Genomic DNA, 26567 nt, shown 5'->3' with positions numbered 1-26567 from the left:
TGCAACCTAGACTTCTTCTTTTTAAGAATTTATGGATTTTTTTTAAAGATTTATTTATTTATTTGAAAGTCAGGGTTACATAAAGAGAGAAGGAAAGGCAGAAAGAGAGAGGTCTTCCATCCACTGGTTCACTCCCCAACTGGCCGCAATGGCCGGAGCTGCGCTGATCCGAAGCCAGGAGCCAGGAGCTCCTTCCAGGTCTCCTACGTGGGTGCAGGGTCCCAAGGGCTTTGGCCGTCTTCTCCTGCTTTCCCAGGCCACAGTAGAGAGCTGGATCGGAAGTGGAGCAGCCGGGACTCTAATTGGCACCTATGTGGGATGCCAGCACTGCAGGCTGAGGCTTTATCTGCTACAACACAGCGCCGGCCCCAAGCCTGGTCTCTTAAAGCTCTGATGGGAGGAGGGGGAATGCCAAGTGACCTGAGGGAGCTTGCTGCTCCTCGGCCTTTCTTGTGCATCAGTCCTGGGACCGTTGGTGTACTCTGGGGTAGGAGGGAGCGCCTCTGTCTGGACAGGGGCTGGGCATTCTCACACCTGGGAGGCCCCTTTAGGTCACCAGTGTCCACAGATAGAAGGTGACGAGCAGGACAGTGACAGGCAGCCCCGCCCTGGAGGTCAGAGACACAGCATGGAGACCAGGATTTTGTCCTGTGTAAGGAGCTGTGATGTCTGACCTGCAGACCTGTTCCTGGACAAAGTGACTTGGGACGAATATAGGAAATGTGTTCATCCCACAGGAGAGCCCCTTGGCTAGCAGGGCCAGCTGTGTTCTGTTCCTTTCTTTTTTATTTATTTATTTTTTTTATTTTTATTTTTTGACAGGCAGAGTGGACAGTGAGAGAGAGAGACAGAGAGAAAGGTCTTCCTTTTGCCGTTGGTTCACCCTCCAATGGCCGATGCCGCCAGCGTGCTGCAGCCGGCGCACCGCGCTGATCTGATGGCAGGAGCCAGGTACTTCTCCTGGTCTCCCATGGGGTGCAGGGCCCCCATCCTCCACTGCACTCCCAGGCCACAGCAGAGAGCTGGCCTGGAAGAGGGGCAAACTGGATAGAATCCGGCGCCCCGACCGGGACTAGAACCCGGTGTGCCGGCGCCACAAGGCAGAGGATTAGCCTAGTGAGCCGCGGCACCAGCCTTCTGTTCCTTTCTTACATCTGATGTCCGATCCCTCTCTCCTTGTCAGGTTTCCTCACACTGCTTTCCAGGCCCTGCCCTGGGCCAGGAGTGGCATCAGGCACTGCAGTGTGATGACGTCTGCACTGCTGGCTGCAGGCGCTGGGCCGCTGGTGGGTCTCCCTCAGTCCTGCTCCTGTGCACAGGGTTCTGGGAACATGTTCCTGAGCCTCTGTCAGCATGACTGTGTCTAAGTAGACGCACGCTGTCACTTTTGAACCCAGTTTCCTCTTGTTTTGCCTTTTATGGCAGTGGAGAAAATTCACCAGTTCGTTTTAAGGTATCGCAGACTTACATGATGGCCTAAGGAAACATTAGCCATGGGCCTGACTGGTTCCCAGGCCCCCCACCCACATACCCACCCTGCCTTGTACTTGGCCACCTCGTTTCTCATCTCTAACCTCCTTTGGTCCCACACCTCCCTTCCCCATTCACCACACTGCCATCCTTCAAGGCCAGGCATGTTGAGTTTTTTCTTTTAAAAGTTTGTCAGGGCCAGCACTATGGTGTATCAGGCTAAGCCTCCATCCTATATGGGTGCCAGCTTAAGTCCTGGCTGCTCCTCTTCCAGTCTAGCTTTTTGCTTATGGCTTATGGCCTGGTAAAGCAGTGGAAGACGGTCCAAGTGCTTGGGCCCCTGCACCTGCGTTGGAAATGTGGAAGAACCTCCTGGCTCCTGGCTTCCTAGTGGCTCATTTGGGGAGAGAACCAGAAGACCTCTGTCTCTCCCTCTGTCTGTGGCTCTATGTCTCAAATAAATTTTTAAAAAAATCCTTTTTTTTTTAAGTTTTGAATTTTTTATTTATTTGAAGTGCAGAGACAGAGAAGGAGCTTCCATCGACTGGTTCTCTTCCCCAGATTTCTTCAGTAGCTGGGGCCAGAACCAGGCCAAAGTCAGCAGCCTGAAACTCAGTCCAGGTCTCCCATGTCAGTGGCAGGGACCTAGCTACTTGAGCCGTTACCAGAGCCTCCCAGGGTCTGCATTAGCAGGAAGCTGGATCAGAAGCAGCTGGGATTTGAACCTAAGCACTTCAATACCGGAGGTGGATGTGCCAGGCAGGGTCTTAACTGCTGCGCTACATGCCTGCCCCATGCTGTCTTTCTGACCAGGGATCGATTGTGGCAGTTTGAAGTTGGGATGTTGACATGCCCTCCCCGGTGTGCCTTTGTCCAGCAGTGCCTCTCTGTCTCTCCCTCTGTCCCTGCCCCTTGGCAGGTGGCTCCTCCCGGCTTCTTCACTCCCTTGGGCCTCTCTTCTCTTCCTGTTATCCTGCTCTAATTATCCTGGCTGAACAGAGATGGCAGGATGGGGCCCGGCACTGTGACATAGTGGGTAAAGCTGCCACCTGTAGTTCGAGTCCTGGCTGCTCACTTCTGATCCAGCTCTCTGCTGTGGCCTGGGAAAGCAGTACAAGATGGCCCAAGTCCTTGGGGCCCTGCACCCACGTGGGAGACCCGGAAGAGGCTCCTGGCTCCTTGCTTTAGATCTGTGCAGCTCTGGCTGTTGTGGCAATCTGGGGAGGGAACCAGAAGATGGAAGACCTTTCTATCTCCCTCTGCCTCTGTCTCTGCCTCTCTGTAACTCTGCCTTTCAAATAAATAAATAAATCTTAAAAAAAAAAAAAAAAAAAGGAAGGAGGGAAAGGGAGGGAAGGGAGGGGAAGGGAGAGAGGGAGGGAGGAAGGGAGGAAGGAAGAAAGAAAGAAATGGCAGGGTGGAGTTTGGAGACAGACCAAGGGATAATAAAGATACAGGAAGTGTCGTTGTGTCCTCATATGTATCAGGCGCCACTTCCTCTGTCTTTCCCTTTCCCTGCCGCCTTCTCCGTCTGCTGTCTAGTGGCCTCTCAGTACCACCGTGGCGTCAGAGGGCGGCTGTGGGAACGGGGCAGAGAGCCAGAGCTTTGCCCTCCCCGGGCTGCCTTGCCGTTAGGGGAGCAGTGCCGCTGTGAAACCAGATTGTCACTTGGGCGTCCCTTCTCTGGCCAGAGGACAGACTCAGCAGTGATTTCACCAGGACACCCAGCAGTGAACGTCCTTGGGTGGACAGAGGACAGTCGATCTTGGGCAGCCTGGACAGAGGACCCTGGGCAGGGAGTGGCCTTCCCGGCCACCGTTGTATAGGGCTTTGCTGCCCCACTTGCTGCAGTTAACTCAAACAAACACAGATGCCCAGGAAGCACAGCCAGGGACGCCCCATGGAGATTTGCATGTAGAGAGAGTGTCAGCAGGGAGAAGGCAGCAGCCGGCTGAGGACAGACAGTGCCCAGGTGCCAGCTGCACCTGCTTCCTCCAGGCACATGACTCCTGCTGAAGCCGGAAGGGTCTCTGTCCCCTTCTTGTTTCTTTGTTTCCATTCGCCTCTTCCTGGCGGGAAGAGCCCAGCCTGAGAGTGCTCCTCTGAGCCAGTGTGGGTCAGTGACCGTCCAAGTGAGCCTCAGAGTCCAGAGCCTTCTGGGAAGAACCTCAGCCCAGTGGCCGCGGGGCGTGGAGGGCAGGACGGGAGTCACCCAGCAGTCTACCTCTACCTGGGATTAAACTACTACCTGTTTTCACTTCTAGGATGAATACCTTTCTCTCGTGGCCAGGCTCATCATCCACTTCCGAGACATTCGTAAGTAAGATTTCACGTTTCTGGTGGTTGTGGTCTCTGTGAGAGGCCGGCTCTGGCTCTGCTTCAGCAGGGGCATTGGGGTGGACCCCAGTGCCGGAGAGGGGGCCTCTGTGAACTTACCGGCCTTGGGCATTGGGTTGGACCCCAGTGTCTGTGTGAACTTACCGGCCTGGTGCTGCCTTTGATGCTGGGCTCCCGGTCTTCCCAGTTCTCCCAGAGCCTCAGCCTCTGGTTCCGACATAATCTAAACTGGACTTGGGCTTTTGCTTATCTGCTCCATCCCCTTCTTACGGCACTGCTGCTTTGACCTCTGGGTAGTTCTTAAAAATGCAGCATACCCTGCCACGGAAGCTTCCTTACCTAAAAGATGGTTTATTTGCCCCGGAGGCCTGAAGTTGGCTTGCTAAGCCCCTGCCGCAGCTCCCTGCTGGGCTGAGGGTCTCTTGCCTTGCACTCTGCCTCCTTTGACTCAGAGGCCTGCCGTGGTTCTGTAGCAAGGCCAGGCAAAGGCCCTGTCCTTTGGAAGTGAGTTGTTCACGCATCCTGGGGCCAGGGTTCTAGGCACTTTTGTGTGTTCTGAGGAGGCACGTAGACACTTTCGAGGAGTGTTCCTTGGGAAGAAAACCGGAGCCAGTGGCTCCTGCCCTCACAGGCCTGGTTGCAGAGCGCATGCTGACAGAACGTGGGTCGCAGAGGGAGCTGCAGCTTCCACATCAGTCAGGGAGGGCAAAGGGAGACCTTGAGAGCCCCAGCAGGTTCCAGGTCTTCCCACGCTCACACTTTTTTGTTTTTAAGATTTTATTTATTTTGTTGAAAGGCAGAGTTAGAGAGAGACAAAGGCAGAGAGAGAGAGAGAGAGAGAGAGAGGTCTTCCATCCTCTGGTTCACTCCCCAAATGACCACTATGGCCAGAGCTGAGCGAATCTGAAGCCAGGAGCCAGGAGCTTTTACTGGGTCTCCCATGTAGGTGCAGGGGCCCAAGGACTTGGGCCATCTTGTACTGCTTTCCCAGGCCATAACATAGAGTCGGATCAGAAGTGGAGCAGCCGAGACTCGAACCGGCGCTCATATGGGATGCCGGCACTGCAGGCGGAGGCTTTACCACAGCGCCGGCTCTGCCCATCCACCTTTGCCCAGCATGGCCAGCAAGGCACACAGGATCTCCCTGTCTTTGTGGTGTTGAGGAGGCCCTAGGAAGTGAAGGAGAGGAGATGGAGCCACAAGACGAAGGAGCAGCCTGGTTGCCCAGCCTGGCGTCCTGGGGACAGCTCCCTGCACTCTGCTTGTCAAGGCTTGTGCGGTCCTGGGGGGCTCCAGCTACACTGCCTCCCAGAGCAGGCTGAAATGGACGCATCGCCGCGTTCCCAGCACCGTTCCAGCCACGGTGTGTTGTTCCCTTGTTTGTGCTTCCAGGCTTGGGTTGTGACCTTGGACCTGGAAGGAAGGAAGGAAAGGCAGAGAAGGCAGAGTCCCCTGACCCCACTGTGCCTCAGCCTTGGGGGCAGTTCCTTGAGGCCCCAAGCGTCAGTGCTGCCGGGGGTGGACACTCCCCACCCCACCCCCAACACCCCTCTGGCCCCCGGTTGTCAGGAGCGCTAGGAGCTCCTTGGGGTTAATGTTGGGAGCGCTGAGGTCTGTCTGGCCTCCTCTCTAGGCAGGGTCAATTCAGTTTCAGCAAACGACCTCTGGTCAGAGGCCTGCAAAACTGACTTCACCATGGAGATGTGTGTTTGTATAAGACTGTGTTTACTTTGGTTTTTCTGTTTCTGCTTTTCTGTAGATAACAAGAAATCTCAAGCTTCTGTCAGTGGTAAGAATTTTCCCTTTTAATAAAATCTTTCCCGGCCTTGTGTGGAGCAGCACAACCAAGAGTGGGTCGACTCTGTGTGCTGAGGTTGACTTTCGAGAGAAGAGTGGGGACGTGAAGATGGCCGCGGGCAGAGGCTGGCCCGCCATGGCCCACCCCACCCCTGTGAAGTCAGCCACTGCCCTGTTCCCTTTCATGCAAATGCTAGTTTTGCCCAGCAAAATGATTATAAAACTCACAAAGCTATTAAGACATTGTCTAAAGATTCTGATCTCTCTATTCAGTATAATGTCTGTAGTAGCATTCTTAGAGGACAGCTGAGAATCCACTTTGTGAAATTACAGATCTTTGTAAGTTTATAATTTCAAGGTTTTCTCATATCAAGGAGTCCTTGTCAGTTTCAGTTCAGCCCTGGCCTCTGTTCACTGAGCCACCAGTGAAGGGGTTAGCAGGTCTGGGCTGCCAGCCAGATGCCAGCCTGCCAGGAAGGAACTGAGACCTGTCACAGGCTGCTCAGCACGGTCCTCCCGTAGGCGGCAGAGCTGTAAATGGCATTGTCCACACTTGTCTCCGCCATACCCGTTGCCCCTGTTGAATGGCTCCACCTCGGCCAAAACAGCGATAGTCCTGCCGTCCATGTCTGGGTGGGTTCCGAATACGTGGCCAGAAGAATGTCTGGGGTCCAAGGCATTGGAGTGTGGAGTACTGACTGGTAACCGCTCAGTTTGGGGCACGGTGACCCTGCTGGCTATGCCTGTCTGCAGGTAGCCATTTGCAGTGAGAGTCCACACTGTCATGATGATGGCAGCTGGCATAGCACTGGTCCCTGAGCTGAATCTGCAGACCAGGGGCTTTGGCAAACATGGCCGTCCCGGCCCCTCTGCGTGTCCTGGGGTGCTGATCCTGGCCACGGGGCCAATGCGTGATTAGTATGCTGCAGAGACTGGGCAGCAGCCACAGGCCTCGGTGTGTCCCTGCAGTCTGCCTTGCTTCTAGAAGGGCTGTCACACTTTGTTGTCTCTGGAAGTCCTAGTGATGTGCTCACCAGCAGGGGCCCTGCACAGCCAGGAGGAGCAGAGCCTCCACCTTGCACTGGACATTTCAGCCCATCTTCAGTTGAGCTGCAGGCATCAGAGGGGCTGCTGGTCCCTTAAAACCAGGGCCCCTGCACAGGCCAGGGTAGGGGCTTTGGGTGTCTGCCCTGCCCTTGCAGGCTCCCGGTCTAGAAACAGTGACTGACATACTCAGTGTTCTGGCCGCTGGCATTATGGAAGCTCCAGGACTGTGGTATCGCACTGTTTGGGACTTGGGAGGGTCGAGCCTGTAAGTGGGAGGAGGTCTGTGGTCTGTGAACCTCACACCTGGGAGTGTGCCCTGTTCCGTGGGTGCTCTCCTGGGACACCACTCCCTGTGTTCCCACAGATCCTATGAATGCGCTCCAGAGCCTGACTGGCGGACCTGCCGCGGGAGCAGCTGGAATTGGCATGCCTCCTCGGGGCCCAGGACAGTCCCTGGGCGGCATGGGCGGCCTTGGCACCATGGGACAACCGATGCCCCTCTCAGGGCAGCCACCCCCTGGGACCTCAGGGATGGCCCCTCATGGCATGGCTGTGGTGTCTACAGCAGCCCCACAGAGTGAGTACGATGCTTCCGGAGCATTCGCGGCTGCTTCACACACAGCAGTGCGTTTCATTGCTCTGCTTACAGGGGTATGGAGGAGAGCACGGGGACGCTCCTGAGAGTTCTGTCCTTTTGTCTTGTGTGCAGAGCAAGGGCTCCGCGCCTGCTTCCAGCAGCCAGAGGGACTAACCGATGATACCCACAGCCTCCTTCTGGCCCTGGGAGACAGGAGGACTCAGGAGGTTGGGGACAGCCTGGGCTCCACCCAGGGGCTCGCACTCTGTTGCTGAAATGGAAACGGGATGTTTCCAGGGGTGCTCAGCCACAAAGCAGTGCTGTGTCAGCACCCGCAGCCCCGTGGGCTGCCCCAGGTCTTGGGAGCCGCCTTTTGTGGTGTTGCTGCTTGGTCAGCCCTGGGCCTCAGGATGTCCCTCCCTTGACGGAGGTGCTTTGTCCTCTTGGCTCTTTTCTGTGGGATGTAGCCCCTCATCCTCTGCAGCTGCCCTCCTCAGGTGTCCCAGGTGCTCTCACAGGGAAGCCCAGAGCAGCCTCCCTCTGTCCAGAGCCCTTCTTGATGCTCCTTTGATCCCCATGGACACGGACTCAGTGCTTGAATATGCCAGGCCCGCTGCAGAGGGTGTCAGCACTTCCTCCTTTGTGTAACTGTTCACTTTTCAAGTAGCTTCTGGGTCACAGGAAGTCGTAGAATGGCACAGAGCTACCCCATGCCCTGTGCTCGGCTGCGCCCAGTGGTACTGTCTCAGTGCATTGTCGCAAACAAGAAGTCAGCGTCGGCAGGGCCCCCACCTCCCACCTCCCACCTCAGGTGGAGCTTTGATTCAGACTTCATCTGCATTTTTTTCACACAGTATTGGCCCTCTACATTACAGGGATACATAGATCTTTCTTTCTTTGCTTCCTTCCTTCCTTCTTTCTTCAAGACTTATTTTATTTATTTGAAAGAGTTAGAGAGGTAGAGACAGAGAGAGGTCTTCCATCCGCTGGTTCACTCCCCAGATGGCCAAAACAGCTGGAGCTATGCCGATCTGAAGCCAGGAGCCAAGAGCTTCTCCCAGGTCTCCCACATGGGTGCAGGAACCCAAGGACCTGGGCCATCTTCCACTGCTTTCCCAGGCCATAGCAGAGAGCTAGATTGGAAGAAGGGCAGCTGGGACTCAAACTGGTGCCCATATGGGATGCCAGCACCGCAGGCAGCGGCTTTACCCACTATGCCACAGCACCAGCCCCTCTTCCTCCCTCCCTCCCTCCATCACTCCCTCCCTCCCTTTCTTTCTTTCTTTTTTTTTTTTTTTTTTTTTTTTAAGGCAGAGTTAGAGAGAGAAGGAGAAACAGAAATCTTCCACCCACTGGTTCATTCCCCCAAATGGCAGCAACGACTAGGGCTGGGCTAGGCTGAAGCCAGGAGTCAGAATCTTCTTGCAGGTCTCCCATGCAGGGGCCCAAGCACTTGGGCCATCCTCCGCTGGCTTCCCAGGCACGCTAGCGGGGAGCTGGATCGGAAGTGGAGCAGCCAGATCTTGAACTGGCGCACCACCGCAGGTGGTGGCTCTTTTTGCCTGCTACACTACCACACCAGACCCACCCGTGCAGTTCTGTGAGGCTGCATTGTGTGTGGCATCAGGGATCCCTGCATGCATAGAGTCATTGCAGCACCTCCAGCAGCCCATCTTGTGTTGCGTGTGGAAAGTCGTATGGTCCCGGCCGGCACCGCGACTCAACAGGCTAATCTTCCGCCTGTGGCGCTGGCACCCTGGGTTCTAGTCCCGGTCAGGGCGCCGGATTCTGTCCCAGTTGCTCCTCTTCCAGGCCAGCTCTCTGCTGTGGCCAGGGAGTACAGTGGAGGATGGCCCAAGTCCTTGGGCCCTGCACCCCATGGGAGACCAGGAGAAGCACCTGGCTCCTGGCTTCGGATCAGCACGGTGCACCAGCAGCGGCGCGCTGGCTGCGGTGGCCATTGGAGGGTGAACCAATGGCAAAAGGAAGACCTTTCTCTCTGTCTCTCTCTCTCTCTCACTGTCCACTCTGCCTGTCAAAAGACAAACAAACGAACAAAAGTGTGGTCCCTACGAGCTGGGCCTGGCTTGCACTGCTGTACTTTCCATCTCCGTAGCCGTGGGACTTGGTGGTGTCACCCAGGGAATCGCACCAGATGTGAGTTTCTTTTTTTTTTTTTTTTTGGACAGACAGAGTGGACAGTGAGAGAGAGAGACAGAGAGAAAAGTCTTCCTTTTGCCGTTGGTTCACCCTCCAATGGCCGCCGCAGCCGGTGCGCTGTGCACCGCGCTGATCCGAAGGCAGAAGCCAGGTGCGTCTCCTGGTCTCCCATGGGGTGCAGGTACCAAGCACTTGGGCCATCCTCCACTGCACTCCCTGGCCACAGCAGAGAGCTGGCCTGGAAGAGGAGCAACTGGGACAGAATCCGGCGCCCCGACCGGGACTAGAATCCAGTGTGCCGGCGCCGCAAGGCGGAGGATGAGCCTAGTGAGCCGCGGCGCCGGCCCAGATTTGAGTTTCTGACGTGGGCTCCTTTGCTGGGCGTGCTCCCCTTCAGACCCAGGTTGATGTCCAGGAGGCATCCACAATTGGGTGTTCTGCGGTTTGGTTGTCCACCCACCCCCAGGACATTTGCATTGTTTCCAGTCTTTGGCTGTTACAAGTAAAACAGCCATGGCAGGTTTTGGTATTTGGGTGTATTTTGTCATGCATCCCCAACAGTAACCCCAGGAAGAGGGTAGCGTCACCACCTCCGCTTTGCCAGGGAGATGGTTGCAGCTGAGAAGTCACATCCCAGGCCAAGAAGCTGTGCTGGAAGCCAGCGCCTGACCCCAGCCCCTGTGTGTGTGGAGCTGCTTCTCCAAGGCTGTGGCACCCTTGCTCCCAGCACCCCTCCTCATGTCCTCCTCCTCCTCTTACTGGCTTCTCAGCACCCATCTCGTAGCCCGCTCGGATCTCCTTTCGCTGAAACGGGCTCTGCTTGCTTCTGGTCCCAAGCCCCCCTCTTCTCTTGTCTTACCTGATGCACCCACAGTGTGGGCGTATGGAAGAAGACAGAAGTGCTGACTTTGGCTCCTTTTTTTGCACTATAGTTGAATTTCTTGTTTTCATAAGCATATGGCTTTAAGAAATAATTAGAAGTGTATGAGTGCTGAAACTTCTGACTGAATACGACGGGGGCCTACAGTACAGGCTTGGGGCAAGGCTTACATTTCACTCTGTTTTTGTTCCTTGAAAAGTTTTATACCACATCCATGCAAAACTGACTTTAAAATTTAATCACTCCTACTTCGACCTGTGGCGTCTTGGTGCTAAGGGCCTTATCCCTCCTGAATAGCGAGGTCCTGTTGGGGTACGCTTTGGACTGTGGCCTGTGGGAAGTGGGGGTAGCTCTGTGCCCTGCTGAGGCTGGGCCTGCTGTCAGCAAGTGGAAGGCAAGCCTAGGGTTCCTCTAACCAGCCAGGATCTGTGCTGAAGCTTGGGGTACCTCTTGGTTCCCCCATAAGAAGGTAGAGATGGGAGGAGGATGTCCCCAGGCCTGTGAGAACTACACGGTTAAGGTCAGGCAGTGATTCAGCAGACATGAGAGGAAGGAGAGGCGGCATGAGAGAGAGCAGAGACAACAGGCAGGTGCAGACTCACTCAGGGACCACACACAGGACTGGTTCAGACACAAGCTGTGTGTAAAGAAACAAAAGAATTGCAGATGAAAACGCGTCACCAAGAGTGACCAAGCAGATCTGTGAAGGAGTCAGCAGGAGCACAGTTACTGAGGGGCAGTGCTGATGAGTCAGCAGCAGATTCCATAGAGCAGAACAACGGATTTGTCAGGCAGAAGCCGGAAGCCGGAAGCCGTATTTAAAGAATTCCCGGGGCCAGCATTGTGGTGTTAAGCCTCCCCTGCACTGCTGGAATTCCATAGGGGCGCCAGTTTGAATCCTGGCTGCTCCACTTCCGATCCAGCTCCCTGCTGATGCGCCTGGATAAGCAGCACAAGATGGCCCAAGTCCCTGGGTCCCCGCATCCACGTGGGAGACCCAGCAGATCCTGGCTCCTGGCTTCACAGGTGCCCAGCTCCAGCCGTTGCAGCAGTTTGGGGAGTGAACCAGTAGATGGAAGTTTCTGTGTCTCTCTTTTTCCCTCCCTCTCTCTGTAACTCAGCCTTTCAAATAAATAAAAGATATCTTTTAAAAAAAAAAAAAGATTCCTGGAATGTAGCTCAGAGAAGAGGACATGGAAAATACAGGAGCAGGGCCAAGAAACGTGGAAGATAAGGTCGAGCCATCTGAAAAAGGCCGGGCGGCCCCAGGCTCAGGACCTCAGAGGCATCCGTGCGGTGAGCTGCTGCTGTGACTGTCAGGACAGCAGGGTGTTCGGGCACTGGCACAGAGGCCTGGGGAAGCAGGCAGTGTTTAGAGTTTTCAGATCGGCAGCTTCTCTGGAGGACACGCTCTTGTCTTTGATCCCTTTACGTCTCTCCTCTCAGGCCATCCTGTTGTTTTGTGGTTTTTTTTTTTTTTTTTTTGGTTTTTGGTTTTTGGTTTTAATTTGAAAAGTGGAGCCAGCAGAGAGGGAGAGAAGAGTAGAGAGAAGGGAGAGCAAGTTCGCCCATCTGCTGATTCGCTCCCAAATGGCTTCCACAGCCTGATCTGGACCATGAACGCCATCTGGTCTCCCACGTGAGTGAAGGGCCCGAATAGTTGGGTCATCATCTGCTGCCTTCCCAGTCACATTTGCAGGGAGCTGGGTCAGAATTAGAGTAGTGTGGATGCAAAGCAGCAGTCCCACAAGGGATGCCAGTGTCCCAGGCAGCAAGTTAATCTGCTGTGCCAAAATGCCAGCTGCTCTTTTTTTTTCCCCCAACAGGCAGAGTTAGACAGTGAGAGAGAGACAGAAAGGTCTTCCTTCCATTGATTCAGTCCCCTAATGGCCGCCACGACTGGCGCTGTGCTGATCCGAAGCCAGGAGCTGGGTGCTTCCTCCTGGTCTCCCGTGCAGGTGCAGGGATCCAAGCACTTGGGCCATCCTCCGCTGTCAGGACATCCTTTTGCAATACAAGGTATAAATGGGAGAAGAAAGCGTGATCAGAAGAGGGAGGGAATGTGTGTAAATCCAAACCAGGGATTCTCCGTCATGATGACTTTATACCGGGGGACATCGGCAGTGTCTGAGACCTTCTGGGTACCAGCTGTGAGGGTGCAGCTGGCATGCAGCAGGTAGAGGTGAGGATGCTGCTAGCCCCCTTGTACACACAGCGGCTGTCCCAGGCACACAGCGGCTGTCCCAGGCACACAGCGTCATCCTCATCCGAATGTCAGTAGTGGCCAGAATGAGAACCCCTGGTCTACACAGAAATTACCTCTGTAAAGTAATGACCTGCCAGCCCCTCTGTGCCGTCTCTTAATAGTGTCTAATGCAAAGGCTTAGAAGGTAAGCCAGGGAGCCGGCGCTGTGGTGCGGTGGGCAAAGCCACTGCCTGCAATGCCAGCATCCCGCATAGGCGCCACTTTGTGTCCCAGGGCTGCTCCACATCCAATTAGTTCCCTGCTAATGACCTATGAAAAGCACAGGAGGATGGCCCAAGTGCTTGGGTCCACCCACTTGGGAGACCCAGATGGAGTTCCTGGCTCCTAGCTTCAGCCTCACTCAGTCTTGGCTGTTGCAACTGCTTTGGGAAAGAACCAACCAATGGAGGATCTTCGTCTGTGTGTGTATGTCTCTCTCTCTCTCTGACTTTCAAATAAGTAATAAATCTTTAAAAAAGAAGAAAAACCAGGAATCAGTAGATTCCAAGAGAATAGTATGAATACCAGATCTTAGAATACATGTAAGACATACTTTAAAAAAAAATTATTGGGGCAGGCATTGTGGCTCAGTGGGTTAACCTGTCACTTTGGACACCCACCTCCTATAAAGGAGTGCCTGGGTTCAGTCCCCGGCTCTGGCTCCTGATTCCAGCTTCTATTATGCCCCTTGGGAGGCAGCAGGTAATGACTCAGATAATTCTCTGTGTCTTCTTTCCGTCCCTCTGCTTTTCAAATAAATAAAAGTAAGTGAATAAAAAGATTTTTTTAGGCCGGCGCCATTGCTCAATAGGCTAATCCTCCACTTGCGGCTCCGGCACACTGGGTTCTAGTCCCGGTCGGGGTGCCGGATTCTGTCCTGGTTGCCCCTCTTCCAGGCCAGCTCTCTGCTGTGGCCCGAGAGTGCAGTGGAGGATGGCCCAAGTGCTTGGGCCCTGCACCCCATGGGAGACCAGGAGAAGTACCTGACTCCTGCCTTCAGATCAGCGTGGTGTGCCGGCCGCAGCACGCTGGCTGCAGCAGCCATTGGAGGGTGAACCAACGGCAAAGGAAGACCTTTCTCTCTGTCCACTCTGCCTGTCAAAAAATAAAAATAAAAATAAAAGATTTTTTTTTAAGATTTATTTATTTGCTTGAAAGAGTTACACAGTGAGAGAAAGAGGTGGAGGGAGAGAGAGTGAGTTTTTCCATCCACTGGATCAATTCCCAGTTGGCCACAGTAGCCGGAGTGACGCCAATTAGAAGGCAGGAGCCAGGAGCTTCTTCCAGGCCTCCCACATGGGTGCACGGGCTCAAGGACTTGGGCCATCTTCCATTGTTTTCCCAGGCCACAGCAGAGAGCTGGATTAGAAGTAGAGCAGCCAGGACTCAAACTGGTGCCCCTAGGGGATGCCGGCACTGCAGACCGGGGCTTTAACCTGGTGTGCCACAGCGCCGGCCCCAATAATAAGACTTTTAAAATATTAGTGCTTTGGGGTAGGAGGTTAAAATATTTATAAAAGCTTTATGCTTTAAGTAAAATGTACATGAGAAAATTGAAAAAGTTTCAGATTCTATAACAATAGAAATAATTTATAAATTTCAAACCAGTTGGAAAAACTGGAATAAGAAAAAGAAAAGAGCCATCACCCAACAAAAATCTAAAAAGCAAAGTCAGTCTCACAAAAAGGAGGAAAAGAAAGTTAGCAAAGGCAAGATGAACAGAAGTTGAAAAGTGTACGTAATTATAAATGTGAATAGACTAAACTTTTCCTGCTAAAGAACAGGAAATGTGAGGTTGAATGGAAATGAGACAAAACAGCTGTGTTGTCCTTCCGAGAATCCCGCCCACAACAGAAGATGCAGAAGGGTTTAAGAATAGAGAATGAACAAAGATGTGTGGGCAGTTACCTCGATTACTTCTCTTGGTTATTGAGAGTTAAGACTGAAAAGATCCATGTAGGGACTACTTGAGCAACGTAATGAACAGCTTACCTAAGCACACGCGTGCTCACAAAGTGAACCCTGCGGCTAGCCTCAGTGGTGCCAGAGACAGCGTTGTCGTGCACCTGCTCTCTGAGCACCGGTGAAGTCTGTCACAAGAAAGAGCAGTTGAGAATGTCCTCCATCTGCCAGAATGGCTGCATTAATGACCGCGGCAAACTTCCGTCATCCACATCTTACAGGCGAGAACGTGTGACTCAGCAGCCACCCTCTTGGGCATTTATCTCAGAGAAGGGAAAACTTCCCATAAAAACCTATACACCAGAGTTCATAGCAGCCACCCTAGATGTGTGTGTGTGTGTGTGTGTGTGTGTGTGTGTGTGTTTTAAGATTTATTTTATTTATTTGAAAGAGTTACACAGAGAGGAGAGGCAGAGAGAGAGAAGTCTTCTATCCGATGGTTCACTCCCCAGTTGGCTGCAATGGTGGAGCTGTGCTGATCTGAAGCCAAGAGCCAGGAGCCTCCTCCAGGTCTCCCTTGTGGGCACAGGGGCCCAAGGACTTGGGCCATCCTCCACTGCTTTCCCAGGCCGCAGCAGAGAGCTGGATGGGAAGTGGAGTAGCCAGGTCTCTAACCAGCGCCCATATGAGATGCCAGCGCTTCAGGCCAGGGTGTTAACCCACTGTGCCACAGTGCTGGCCCCTACCCTAGATGTTTGTCTTTTTCTTAAAAAAAAAAAAAAAAAAAAAAAGGATTTATTTGACAGAATGATGGAAAGAGAGAGAATCTTCCATCTGCTGGTTCACTGCCCAGATAACTTCAATAGCCAGGGTTGGGCCAGGCTGAAGCCGGGAACCTGGAACTCCATCTGGGTCTCCCACATGGGGGCAGGGGCCCAAGGATTTGGGCATCTTTCTCTGCTTTCCAGGGAGCATTAACATAGAGGCGGATTGGAAACAGAACATCTGGGACTCAAGCCGACACTTGGAACTGGCACTTTGATATGGGATGCCAGCATCTCAAGTTGTGGTTTAACCCACTGCAGCCCAGCGCCCGCCTCCACCCAGATGTTTTCATCATGCAGTGTCTGACAACAGAATAGGCGGTGCTGAGGAGAAATAGCCAGTCCTAGAGGGTTCACACTCTAAGACTATTAGGGCTGTCAAAAAGCTGTGGGGAATGGAATTAAAAGATAAGCTTAGGGGGCCAGCACCATGCGCAGTAGGTTAATCCTCCGCCTGTGGTGCCGGAATCCCATATGAGCGCTGGTTCGTGTTCCGGCTGCTCTTCTTCCCATCCAGCTCTCTGCTGCGGCCTGGGAGAGCAACAGAGGATGGCCCAAGTGCTTTGGCCCCTTCACCCACATGGAAGACCCGGAAGAAGCTCCTAGCTCCTGGCTTTGGATCGGCACAGCTCCGGCCGTTGGGGCCATCTAGGGAGTGAGCCAGTGGAAGGAAAACCTTTCTGTCTCTCCCTCTCACTATATGTAACTCACCTCTCAAATAAATAAATAAATAAATAAATAAAATCTTTAAAAAATAAGAAATGAATTTTAAAAAAGACAAGCTTAGGAGTAAGTATTTGGCCTTAGTGGTTCAAGCTGCTGGTTGGGACACCTGTATCCACTCTATAGAAGTGCCTAGGTTTAGGTGCCGGCTCTGCTCCCACACCCTGGCAGGCAGCAGGTGACGCTCAAGTTCTGGGAGACCTGGGTGGGATGCTTGCTCCCAGCTGTGGCCTGGCTCAGTCCTATGTGGCCGTTTGGGAAGTGAACCAGCAGATGGAACATCTCTCTATTTCTCTCTGTCTCCCAAATAAGTAAAATTTTTTTAAGAAAAATATTTTGGTACAAAAAATGCTGAAATCCATTTTTATAGTTTTTTATAACAATTTTCCATTTCTTGAAAATCTCTTGGTTCCACTTATTTATAACTTTTTTTTTTTTTTTTTTTGGACAGGCAGAGTGGACAGTGAGAGAAAGAGACAGAGAGAAAGGTCTTCCTTTGCCATTGGTTCACCCTCCAATGGCCGCCGCGGCTGGCGCACCGCGCTGATCTGAAGGCAGGAGCCAGGTGCTTCTCCTGGTCTCCCATGGGGTGCAGGGCCCAAGCACTTGGGCCATCCTCCACTGCACTCCCTGGCCACAGCAGAGAGCTGGCCTGGAAGAGGGGCGACCGGGACAGAATCCGGCGCCCCGACCGGGACTAGAACCTGGTGTGCCGGCGCCGCGAGGCGGAGGATTAGCCTAGTGAGCCGCAGCACCGGCTTATTTATAACACTTTTGAAATGGTACATCAATTTTGATATGACAGGATGTTAGAAATGGAGGACAGGGGTTGCTGTTCCGGAGGAAGGGAGGATCCTGTTGCAGGGACTGGGATGGAGACCAAACGTCCCAGGTGATTGATTGTGTAGAACTCAGACCACAAGAGCCAGCGTTGTGGTGTAGCCGATTAAGCCACTGCCTGGGATACCAGTATGCCATGTGGTTGCCCATAAGAGTCCTGGCTGCTCCACTCCCGATCCAACTCCCTGCTTTGGCCTGGGTAAGCAGCACAAGGTGGCCCAAGTGCTTGGGCCCCTGCCAGCCACGACCTAAATGGAGTTCCAGGCTCCTGGCTTTGGTGTAGCCCAGTCCTGGCTGTTACGGCCATTTGAGGAGTGAACCTGTGGATAGACGATCTATGTCTCCCTCGTCTCTGTAACTTTGCCTTTCAAATAACTCCTTTTTTTAAAGAACTCGGAACACAGCACAGGTCGTGGTTGTGATGTGTTGTGGTTCTGCAAACTTACCTTTGGGGGAGACGTGGCCCACGGAGGAGCTGTGGCTTTTGTGTTGTTGGTTGGTTTGTATTGTACTTACATGAGAGACAGACAGCTCCTACCTACTGGTGCAGTCCTCAGGTGTCTACAGCAGCTGAGGGTTGGAACGGGGAGCTGGGAGCTCTTCCCAGGTCTCCTGCCTGGGTGGCAGATAAAGTAAGTTGAGTCCTCACTGCTGACTCCCAGAATCTGCATGTGCAGGAAAACAGAGCTGGGAATCAAACCCAGGCACTCCAGTGTGAGACATAGGCATCTTAACTGCTAGGCCAAATGCCTGGCCCACTTAAAAAAATTAAATAAAAAAAAAAAAAAACCTGCTTTATTAAGAGATAATTCTCGTTATCATGCAGTTCAGGTGTGTGATGTGTATTATGCGGTGATTTTTAGTATATTCACAGAGTCATGGGCTATCAGTACAATCGGTTCTACAATATTTTCACCACCATAAAAAACCTGAATTCCTGTTTTTTTTTAATTTTGGGGTATTTTCATTTTATTTGAAAGGTAAAGAGAGAGACAGAAACAGATTATCTTCCATCTGCTGGAGCACTCCCTAAATGCATGTAACAGCAAGGTTGGGCCAGGCTGAAACCAAGAACCCAGAGCTCAGTCTGGATCTTCCATGTGGACCCAGTTACTTGGGCCACTTTGTGTCTTCCAGGGTGTACATTGGCAAGAGGCTCAAACCGGAAGCAGGGCCGAGACTCAGATGCAGGCACTGACTCCCTAGCGCCTGTTCTCACCAGTGTTATTCATGGTAGTCAAAGAGTGGAGCTGACCCCAGTTTCTGTCAGCTGATGAATAAGTAAAGCAGTATTGGGGGATTCCTATGTTGCACCATTACTTGGCAATAAAAGTAATGCAGATAGGGCTGACACATGGGTGTCAGGACATGGGTGCACTTTGGAAAGATTGCGCTAGGTCGAAGAAGCCTGTCACAAAAGAGCTACCATCTTGGCCATTTCTATGAAGCGTCCAGAATAGGCAAATCCATGCAGATAGCAGGTGGGTGGTCGCCAGAGTTAGGCCTTCTTATCTGTCCAAAAGACCTGTTTTTCCTGTCTCTGGTTATTATAGCATAATTCATGCTAGTGAGTTCCGCGTTAACACAGTGCCACTTCCTCTCCCGTCTGCGTCCCTGGTAAGCGGAGCCCTGAGGTTCCAGCTGTTGCCCCACCTCAACGCAGTGGGGGGGGGGGGGGCTCTGCTTGTTGCCGCTGCCCTTGCGGGGCCTGAGCCTGGTCTCCCCGCAGCCCAGCTGCAGCTCCAGCAGGCGGCGCTGCAGCAGCAGCAGCAGCAGCAACAGCAGCAGTTCCAGGCGCAGCAGGCAGCGCTGCAGCAGCAGCAGCAGCAGCAGCAGCAGCAGTTCCAGGCGCAGCAGAACGCCATGCAGCAGCAGTTCCAGGCCGCGGTGCAGCAGCAGCAGCAGCAGCAGCAGCACCTGATCAAGTTACATCATCAGAACCAGCAGCAGGTACCTGGGGCCCCTCCCCCGTCCTGGGCCCAGGCAGGAGAACAAGGCCCCGTGACGGCACCCAGTCAGGTCCGGGTACCTGGCTGTGGACGCGCCGTGTGCTGAAGGGCTGTGAGCAGTTCATGCGAGAGTTCCCACAAGCAGGCAGTGAGCCCCTGGGGGTACGTGGACCCTGCTGCTCCGTCTCCGTCTCCGCAGCTCGTGGAGGGTCCCTTCCCAGAGGTTGCTGAGTCTTCAGCCCCACTCGTCCTCTCTTCCTGAAGGAGGACATCGCTGACACGGACCATCCCTTTGAGGCACAGACTGGTGACCCCTGGTAATCCCAGCCTCGCTGGGGAGGCTTCAGATGTCCAGTTGCCCGAGCTGGCGGCTTCCCTGGGCTGCGTCGTACTGTGCCTTCTACGTACTTCCCCTGAACCATCCCGGGGATGTGTCCTCGAGGGCGCAGAGCCCTTCTGTGGCAGGTGCTCTCCTCCCCACGTGAAAGGTCAGCCAGGCAGGCCTCCTTGGAGGCTGTGGTGGTGTCCCACTGGGCTTCTGGGGCAGAGCTGGCACCCCAGAGGCCGGCAGAAGGTAACCGAGTGCTCCTTGTGTCTCCAGATACAGCAGCAGCAGCAGCAGTTGCAGCGGATGGCACAGCTGCAGCTGCAGCAGCAGCAGCAGCAGCAGCAACAGCAGGCTTTGCAGGCCCAGCCGCCCATGCAGCAGCCGCCCATGCAGCAGCCTCAGCCTCCCCCCTCCCAGACCCTACCCCAGCAGCTGCAGCAAATGCATCACCCACAGCACCACCAGCCACCGCCACAGGCCCAGCAGCCGCCAGTTGCTCAGAACCAACCGTCACAGCTCCCACCACAGTCCCAGCCCCAGCCTTTGGTGTCCCAGGCTCAAGCCCTCCCTGGACAGATGCTGTACGCCCAGCAGCAGCTGAAATTTGTGAGTATCCCGCCCCGTGGGGAGGCACACGCAGCTTCTCTTGTGTCCTGTGCAGCAACTGGGTCTGTCGGCAGCAGTGTCCGAGGTGCTTCAGCTGTAGTTACCACGTCCATTCCTTTGAGCAGAAGGCCTCAGCAGCCCCCGACGCTACCCCACATCCAGGCCTGCGGCACGGCTCCGTGAGGGACCATGCATTGCAGGAGCTGCTCTTGCACTCTGCGTGGGCTGGTCCAGGCAGTGTCTAAGAGCTCCCGAACCGGGTGATTGCTTGCATGGCAGGGCACCACTGTGCAGGGCCCGTCCACAGTGCTGTGCTGGTGCCCAGAGGCACGTTCTGAGCAACGATCTCGGAGACCTTGGATTGCCATGCTTTGAGGGAGGTAATCGTATATACAATCCTGTTGTCTCCAGTCTCACTGTGTCTCTGTACAAAGTCAGTGGCATTTATACAGAGGACAGAGTGTGGCCACCAGGAGGGAGGCAGCTGGGTCAAGGCACCACGTGGGCATCTTTTTGTGGCCTTTTTATTTGTGATTTGTTGAGTGGAGTAGGGACAGGGACCACACCAGAACCAAGTACAAGTAGAAGACCCCACGGAAGAAGGCTGGGGAGGTTTGTGAGTGGTTAAGTACAGTCACTTCCCTGTCCTGGGAGCCAGCCCCCGGGCCCTGGGTCCTTATGTGCTTCTTGGTGGGATGTGTTCTGTTGAGATTAGATCTAATGGCTTAGAGGCGGCACCTGTGTGGGCTTGGCCCGAGCCTACCTTGTCCCTCGAGGTTTCTCCACACAGTGGTCCCACAGTGGCCTGCTTTCCTGCCCGGCTCACCCCTCTAGCTGTGCCTGCTGCTGGCTGGCCAGCTGGCCCTGGTTACTGTCAGTGAGTCGAAGCTCTGAGCAGGGCTCTCTGTGAGCGTGACCCAGAGGACAAGTGGCCTGGGCTGTGTGCTTGGCTTTGGAAGCTGTCTCTTGTGGGTGCTGGTGGTGACATGTATGTGGGGGGTCTCATGGGGGAGGGCCATGTTGCTTCTTGCCAGCTTTGGATGAGGTGCGGCTGTACCCTGCTCACCCAGAGCAGGGTAGGTTTGGGACGTTTCTGGTGGACTTAGGAATCATGCAGCCAGTGAGGTGACATGGCCTGCAAAGTCAAGCAGATTCATCCTTGTCTCAAGAAAAGCTCCATTTTAGAAGTCATGTGTGCTCTGTTCACTGCCCCAGGTAGCTCCAAATTGCATTCTCTCTTCCTCTCTTAAGGTCCGAGCCCCGATGGTGGTGCAGCAGCCGCAGGTGCAGCCCCAGGTGCCACAGGTTCAGCCCCAGGTGCCGCAGCAGACAGCGGTGCAGACAGCTCAGGCTGCCCAGATGGTGGCTCCTGGAGTCCAGGTGAGGGCCTTGGGAGCCAAGGGCATCTGTAGTAGCTAGTGGGTGCTTGTCGCCCGCACAGGGAGCTCTGCAGCAAGGGCCCTGGTAGCATTGGGCTGAGTTGGTCAAGCGTGGGCTTCCTCTTCATTTACTCTGACCCTCAGGATCCTCGGGGTAACCTGCTTCATCAAGTCTGGGACCCCCCAAGCTGTGCAGGGCAAGTCGTCCCCCTGTCCTCTGGTGTCCTTCGGCTTGCCTGTTCTCTGATACTCTGAGGTTGTGCCTCAGTTTCCTCCTCACCTCAGCTTCGGTGTGGGTATCTAACTTCAGAGCTGGCTGGGGCAGGGGTCTCTAGAAACTAAGAAGAGGCTGGGAGTGGCTGCCCACGTGCTCGGCAGCAGGAGTAGGAGTGTCCTGGTGCTTGTCCTGCGCTTTGGGACTTCGGTGTGGCACAGGGAGAAGTATGCGTCCCTCCCTCATCACCACGTCAGCTCATGCCCTTTCTCTGCCTGCTGGATGGCTTTGGGGCACAGGAGGTCTGGCTGGCCCTTTCTAGTGGCTAAGGGTAGGGTTCCGGGGTCCCCAGGACGCCTCTGACAGTCCCGCCTCACCCTGGTGCAGGGTGGTGGCCGTCAGGGAAACACTCCTGATCCTGACTCAGAAGGGTTAGCTTTAGAAGGAGCCAGATGTGCTAGTTTGTGTGGTCCGCCTGTTGCTGCATCCCAGGCCACATCTGGCACTTCCGCTGTGCTTTGCTGCTGTCACAAGGGCATCAGCTGTGCTCCTGCACCTGCTGGCTCACCTGCAAGCAACATGTCCGGGTGAATGGTGCTGTGTGTCAGGCCCTTCCGGACACGGTGTGCTCTGTTAGTGTGCGGCATCATTGCACAGTGGGCAAAGGGCTCAGTAAGAGTCCCCCTCAGTCCCTACCACACGTATCAGTCCTCTGCTGGCTGAGGGGCAGCATGGTGACCGAGGCCAACTGAGGGGTTCGGTGCAGCTGAGCTGACCTAGCAGCCTCCCTGGACAAGCTGGGCCCAGGGTTCCCATGTCATCTGCTTCCTCAGAGGTGGCCTTGTGCAAAACACCCCCACGGACTCCACGTTTGTGGCTGCCAGGGCTGACCGCCCGTGGGACAAGGTTAGTCTATCTGCCACCCCCAGTGTCTGGGACCTCCCTCCTCTTGGTCTCCATGCAGAGAAAGCACATGGCCTGTGTGCAGATCCGGCTTGGTGGCGGCATGCAGTGACCCTCTGCCCTTGCTCTTCACGACCCTCCCTCCCACATCCAGGGCAGCAGATCAAGGAGATTTGTGCTCCTGAGGTCAGGTGCAGCGGGGAAGAGAACTAGAACTCCCCTCTGATCCCGCTCCTCAAAGTTGGAGAGCGAACAGCCATGGGCCAGCCCGCATATTCAGCTGCCATGGGCCCCCTGTTCTGCTGATGTCCTGGGCTTCCAGCTCTAGGTGGTGTGCGCCCTGTAGTTCCACTGGCTCCTTATCCCTGCTGCCCACTCAGTCCCCACTGTTGAACCCTGCTCAGGTGCTGCTCTGCCTGCAAGGTGATCACCACTGGCTCCTGGTGGAAGCCCCATTCCAGCCGGCGTGGGGGCCTGGTGCTGGGTACCCATCACCGTTGCTGGTTTACCTTCCTGCCACCCTGGAGCTAAGGCATGGAGAGCTGGTGGCCAGTGATGCTAAGGCAGGACCTTTGGGTGAGGACCATGGAATGATGAGGAGTGACTGGCCACCACTTTGTTTCCCGATGGATTTGCTGTTTGGCAGGGAGGGGGCGCCTCCAGTTTTTCAAGGACCACTGTCACCTGCCTGCAGTGCCATGGGACGTGTGTGGCCAGGTGGTGGGACTGCTCAGGGCAGGCAGCAGAGTTCGCCTCCTACGTTCTCAAAGGCCAGAGAAGGATGCACCTCCATGGTGTGCCTTTCAGTGTGGTGGTGACCCTCGGGCTCCTGGCCTCTCACTCTGCCGCTTTTCTCTGCATCGTGGTCTTGCTATGCTGCTGGTTCCCAGGAGGCTGGGCAGCCCCACTGCATTGTCCTAGAGACAGTGGTTTCTGGGTGTGGCTAGGTGGCTTAAGGGCAAGAAGCTCCTTAAAGGGATAGCTTTGGATTTCAGGCCTGCCTTTGAAACCCAGTTGGCTTGGTGGACGAGGCGAGGTTTTAGTACTGTGCTGTAGAAACCCTGAGAGACGTATGGTGGCTGTGGAAAATAAAAGTGCACAGATAGGGCAGGCGTTGTGGTGTGGCCCTTAAGCCACCACTTGGGACGCCTGCATCCCATATCACAGTGCTGGTTCAAGTCCCGGCTACTCTGCTTCCAATCCTGCTTCCTGGTAATGCATCTAGGAGCCAGTGGATGAGGGCCGAAGTGTGTGGGCCCCTGCTACCCACATGGAGACTTGGATGGAGTTCCCTGCTCCTGACTTTAGTCTGGCGCACCCCTGGCTATTGAGGTCATTTGGAGAATGAACCAACAGATGGAAGATTCTCCCCCCTTCCCTCTCCCTCTCCCTCCCTCCCTCCCTCCCTCCCTCCCCCTACCTTTTGTGTAGATGGAAATAAATAAAAAACATAAAAAGTGTGAAGATGGGGAATTTGGCATTGTGATGCAGTGAGCTAAGCTGTCGCTGGTGATGCCTACATCCCATATGTGAGTGCTGGTCTGATCCGACTCCCTGCTGATGTGTTTGGGAGAGCAGCAGAGGATGGCCCTTGGTCCCTCGCCACCCTTGTGGGAGACCTGGATGAAGCTCAGGACTTCTGGCTTTGGCCTGGACCAGTCCAGGTCATTGTGGCCATTTTGGAGGAGTGAACTAGCAAATGGAAGCTCTCAGATTAATTCTTATTCTCTCCCTCTCTCCCCTCTGCCCCACCTCCACCCCCATGAGTAAATGAACCTTTAAAAACAAACAAAGAAGAAATGCAAGGAAATGTCGGTGAGAGGAGCATCCCAGTGGGGTAGGAAGTTTGCTGGCTTTAGGGTTCCCTCATGTCACCGAGGGCTTACCATCCACAAGGTCTCACATGTGGTGTCTTCCCTGTTACTGGAGCAGTGAGGTGTGTGTCATCAGAAAGCCCTTTTTGCCCAGAAAGGAACATTCCTCTGGGAGTGTCTCCAGCTGTCCTTAGTGACCTTCTTGGTCTTGGATTTTATTTCCAGGTGTTTTTTTTTTTTTTTTTTTTTTTTTTTTGCTGTCACCAGTTACGTATCTGCTGTGTGGCTGAGTTCTTGGTTATTTCCCAAAGCTGCTCAGAAGTGAGTCCCAGGGCCGCCTTGAAAGTCGGCAGTCCTGTGAGCAGGACACCAGGGGCACAGAGTGGGGCTCCTCACTTGACCTCAGAGCCCAGGGACCGCGGGAGCACCGCCCGCTGTGGAGTGGGCCAGCCATTCTGTGAGAACTATGCTAGGGCTGGGGGTGCTGCAGCAGGCAGCCCTCCTAGAACAGAACAGAGGCACTGGCAGGGGTGGGATTGTTTCAGGATGTGGGCTGGCCCTGGGCTGTGGACGCGTCCCCACCGTGGGATTTTGGACCAACAGACTTCTCTTTGTCCCCTTACAACCTGGTTAGAGTATGTCTCCCATTTCGACATTCCCTGTGCTTTTGTCTTCGAACCTACTGTTCTTACAGTATACAGATGCTTCACCCTAATTTACAGGTCACTGAGTTGTCCTCAGAGACAGACGGCAACCGTGGATGTGTGTGTGGCAGAGCTGACGTGTGATTGTTGTCAGTGGCCGGCCCGCAGGACCCCTGTGTGTGCGCCGGCCGTGGCTCCTCTGCAGCAGTTGGCTGGGAAGTGCTAGAATGCTGTCCCTTGCCGGCTCCTGGCGGGCGTGCCTGGCGCTCGTCTGCCTGTGTGCGTAGTACTGGTGCGCTGTCCTCCGAGTTTGCGGTTAAGAGAGAATGAGCTTTGCTTCCAGGAGTTGTGTTTGAAGAAGTCAGTGGGCAATCAGGCTTCAGCTTTTCCTTCCTCGTTACTGCCTTCTGGGAAGAAATGTGCTCCCCTCACAGCCCGCCTCCCAGCCGGAAGGCACACCATCGAGTGTCCTGAGTGCAGCAGAGGCCCACGGACAGCTCCCCTCACCGCCCGCCACGCCCCCTCTGCTTTCTGCCCACTCCCAGTGTGGACTGGTTCCCCAGAGAAGCTTCCGCCCTGAAGCATGCCGTGGCGGGCGCTGGGCTCTTCAGGACCGTGTGTGACACAGCCAGTGCCGCCAGAACCGCTTGCTTGCCACGTCCCCAGGAAGGTCCCTCTTGGCCTGGCTGCTGTGTGTTCTGATTGGCCTCTGCTACTGCTACGACAGCCCCAGCTAGCAGGGCGCTCTGGCTTTGGAGCCTTGTCCCTGGCTGCCGTCACTGCATGGACATGGTGCAGCAGCACTGCCTTGATCTGGGGCCAGGCGTACGCCTCCTGGACTCGGGATTTTGTTTTTCCTTGGACCAGTCCCTTTGTTCCCAGCACTGTCATTCTGTCGTGGTCTGTGGCAGTGCTAAATGGACACAGGCCCTGCTCTCCAGGGACCTGGCTTGGAATCCATCCCCCACTTCAGCCCAGAGCAAGGGTGGCCAGGCCCACAGCACAGCAGTGGTCCTGGCCCATGCCAAAGTGCTGCTTGCCCCTGCAGGCCTCCTGCGGGCAGAGGCCCAGGCTTCTTCCCCTCTGCGTTTAGTGTAAAAGGAAACCCTGGTAGGTACCCGGACAGCAGCCCCAGAGAGGCCAGGAGGATGGGGGTGGTTTGCAGTCTGCCTCTGTAAGGAAAATTCCGGAATGGGCCTGTGGCCCTCACCTTCTGTTTCAGTGATGGTCAGCCTTTCTCGTGGCAAGCTTTGTTGATGAGTCGTCTTCGGAGGTTTGTCCCCTAGAAGTGCCATCGCCTGCCCTTGAAGTCTGATTCTGTGGGCTCTGGGATTCTGATGGGCCCACAGCTCAAGGCGGAATTCAGGACAGCGCACCCAGGAGTGGCCAGTTAGGATAGAAGGGTCTGGAAGCAGCACCGACGGTGACTCTCCTAGACCCCTGATGCCGTGGGCCTGCGCACGTTGGCCAGAACTGTCCTGATGCTGGGGGCCTCGCCCTGGCGCACACACCCTCTCCACCTGCCCGCACGCTGCGTCTCTTGTCACAATCACCTTGTCTGTTGTCCCTCTGTCCTCAAAGATGATCACCGAAGCCTTGGCCCAAGGCGGGATGCATGTAAGAGCCCGGTTCCCACTCACCTCCGCAGTGTCTGCCGTCCCGGCGAGCTCCATTCCTTTGGGCAGACAGCCCACAGCACAGGTATTTATGGGACTGCGGACAGGGCTCGGCTGGGAGCTTGGGGTCCCCTGAGAGCCTTTGTAAAGCGCACCTGTCATCTCCGGTGACTGCTTCACGGTGGCTTTCAGAGTGCCCGACCAAGTCGTCCCTCTGGGATGAGGCCAGGCCCAGCGTGTGCCCCCTGAGGGGATGTGAGTAAATGGGGTGCGATCAGGTGAACACTGTCATGCCGCTGTCCTGTTCCTGGT

At 54.8% G+C, this 26567-nt stretch overlaps 1 protein-coding gene across 7 annotated transcripts in view; it reads left to right on the top strand.

Moving 5' to 3' along the window:
- The window catches only part of MED15 (mediator complex subunit 15), an 81125-nt gene that overhangs the window by 45278 nt on the left and 9280 nt on the right, over positions 1 to 26567 (top strand). For 2 of the 7 annotated variants that reach the window (XM_051841025.2, XM_051841026.2), the window contains exons 3-9: positions 3735 to 3786; positions 5567 to 5596; positions 7016 to 7228; positions 18532 to 18752; positions 19353 to 19685; positions 20937 to 21065; positions 26221 to 26340. In XM_051841025.2, the coding sequence (XP_051696985.2) occupies positions 3735 to 3786; positions 5567 to 5596; positions 7016 to 7228; positions 18532 to 18752; positions 19353 to 19685; positions 20937 to 21065; positions 26221 to 26340 (1098 nt within the window). The remainder of the gene's footprint in view (positions 1 to 3734; positions 3787 to 5566; positions 5597 to 7015; positions 7229 to 18531; positions 18753 to 19352; positions 19686 to 20936; positions 21066 to 26220; positions 26341 to 26567) is intronic. The other 5 variants (XM_051841027.2, XM_051841028.2, XM_051841029.2 and 2 more) reach the window with 5 other exon arrangements.

This window comes from Oryctolagus cuniculus, chromosome 21 (genome assembly GCF_964237555.1).
Source record: "Oryctolagus cuniculus chromosome 21, mOryCun1.1, whole genome shotgun sequence".
Lineage (NCBI taxonomy): Eukaryota > Metazoa > Chordata > Mammalia > Lagomorpha > Leporidae > Oryctolagus > Oryctolagus cuniculus.
The sequence above is the reverse complement of the archived record's forward strand: the minus strand, read 5'-3'. Positions and strand labels throughout refer to the sequence as shown.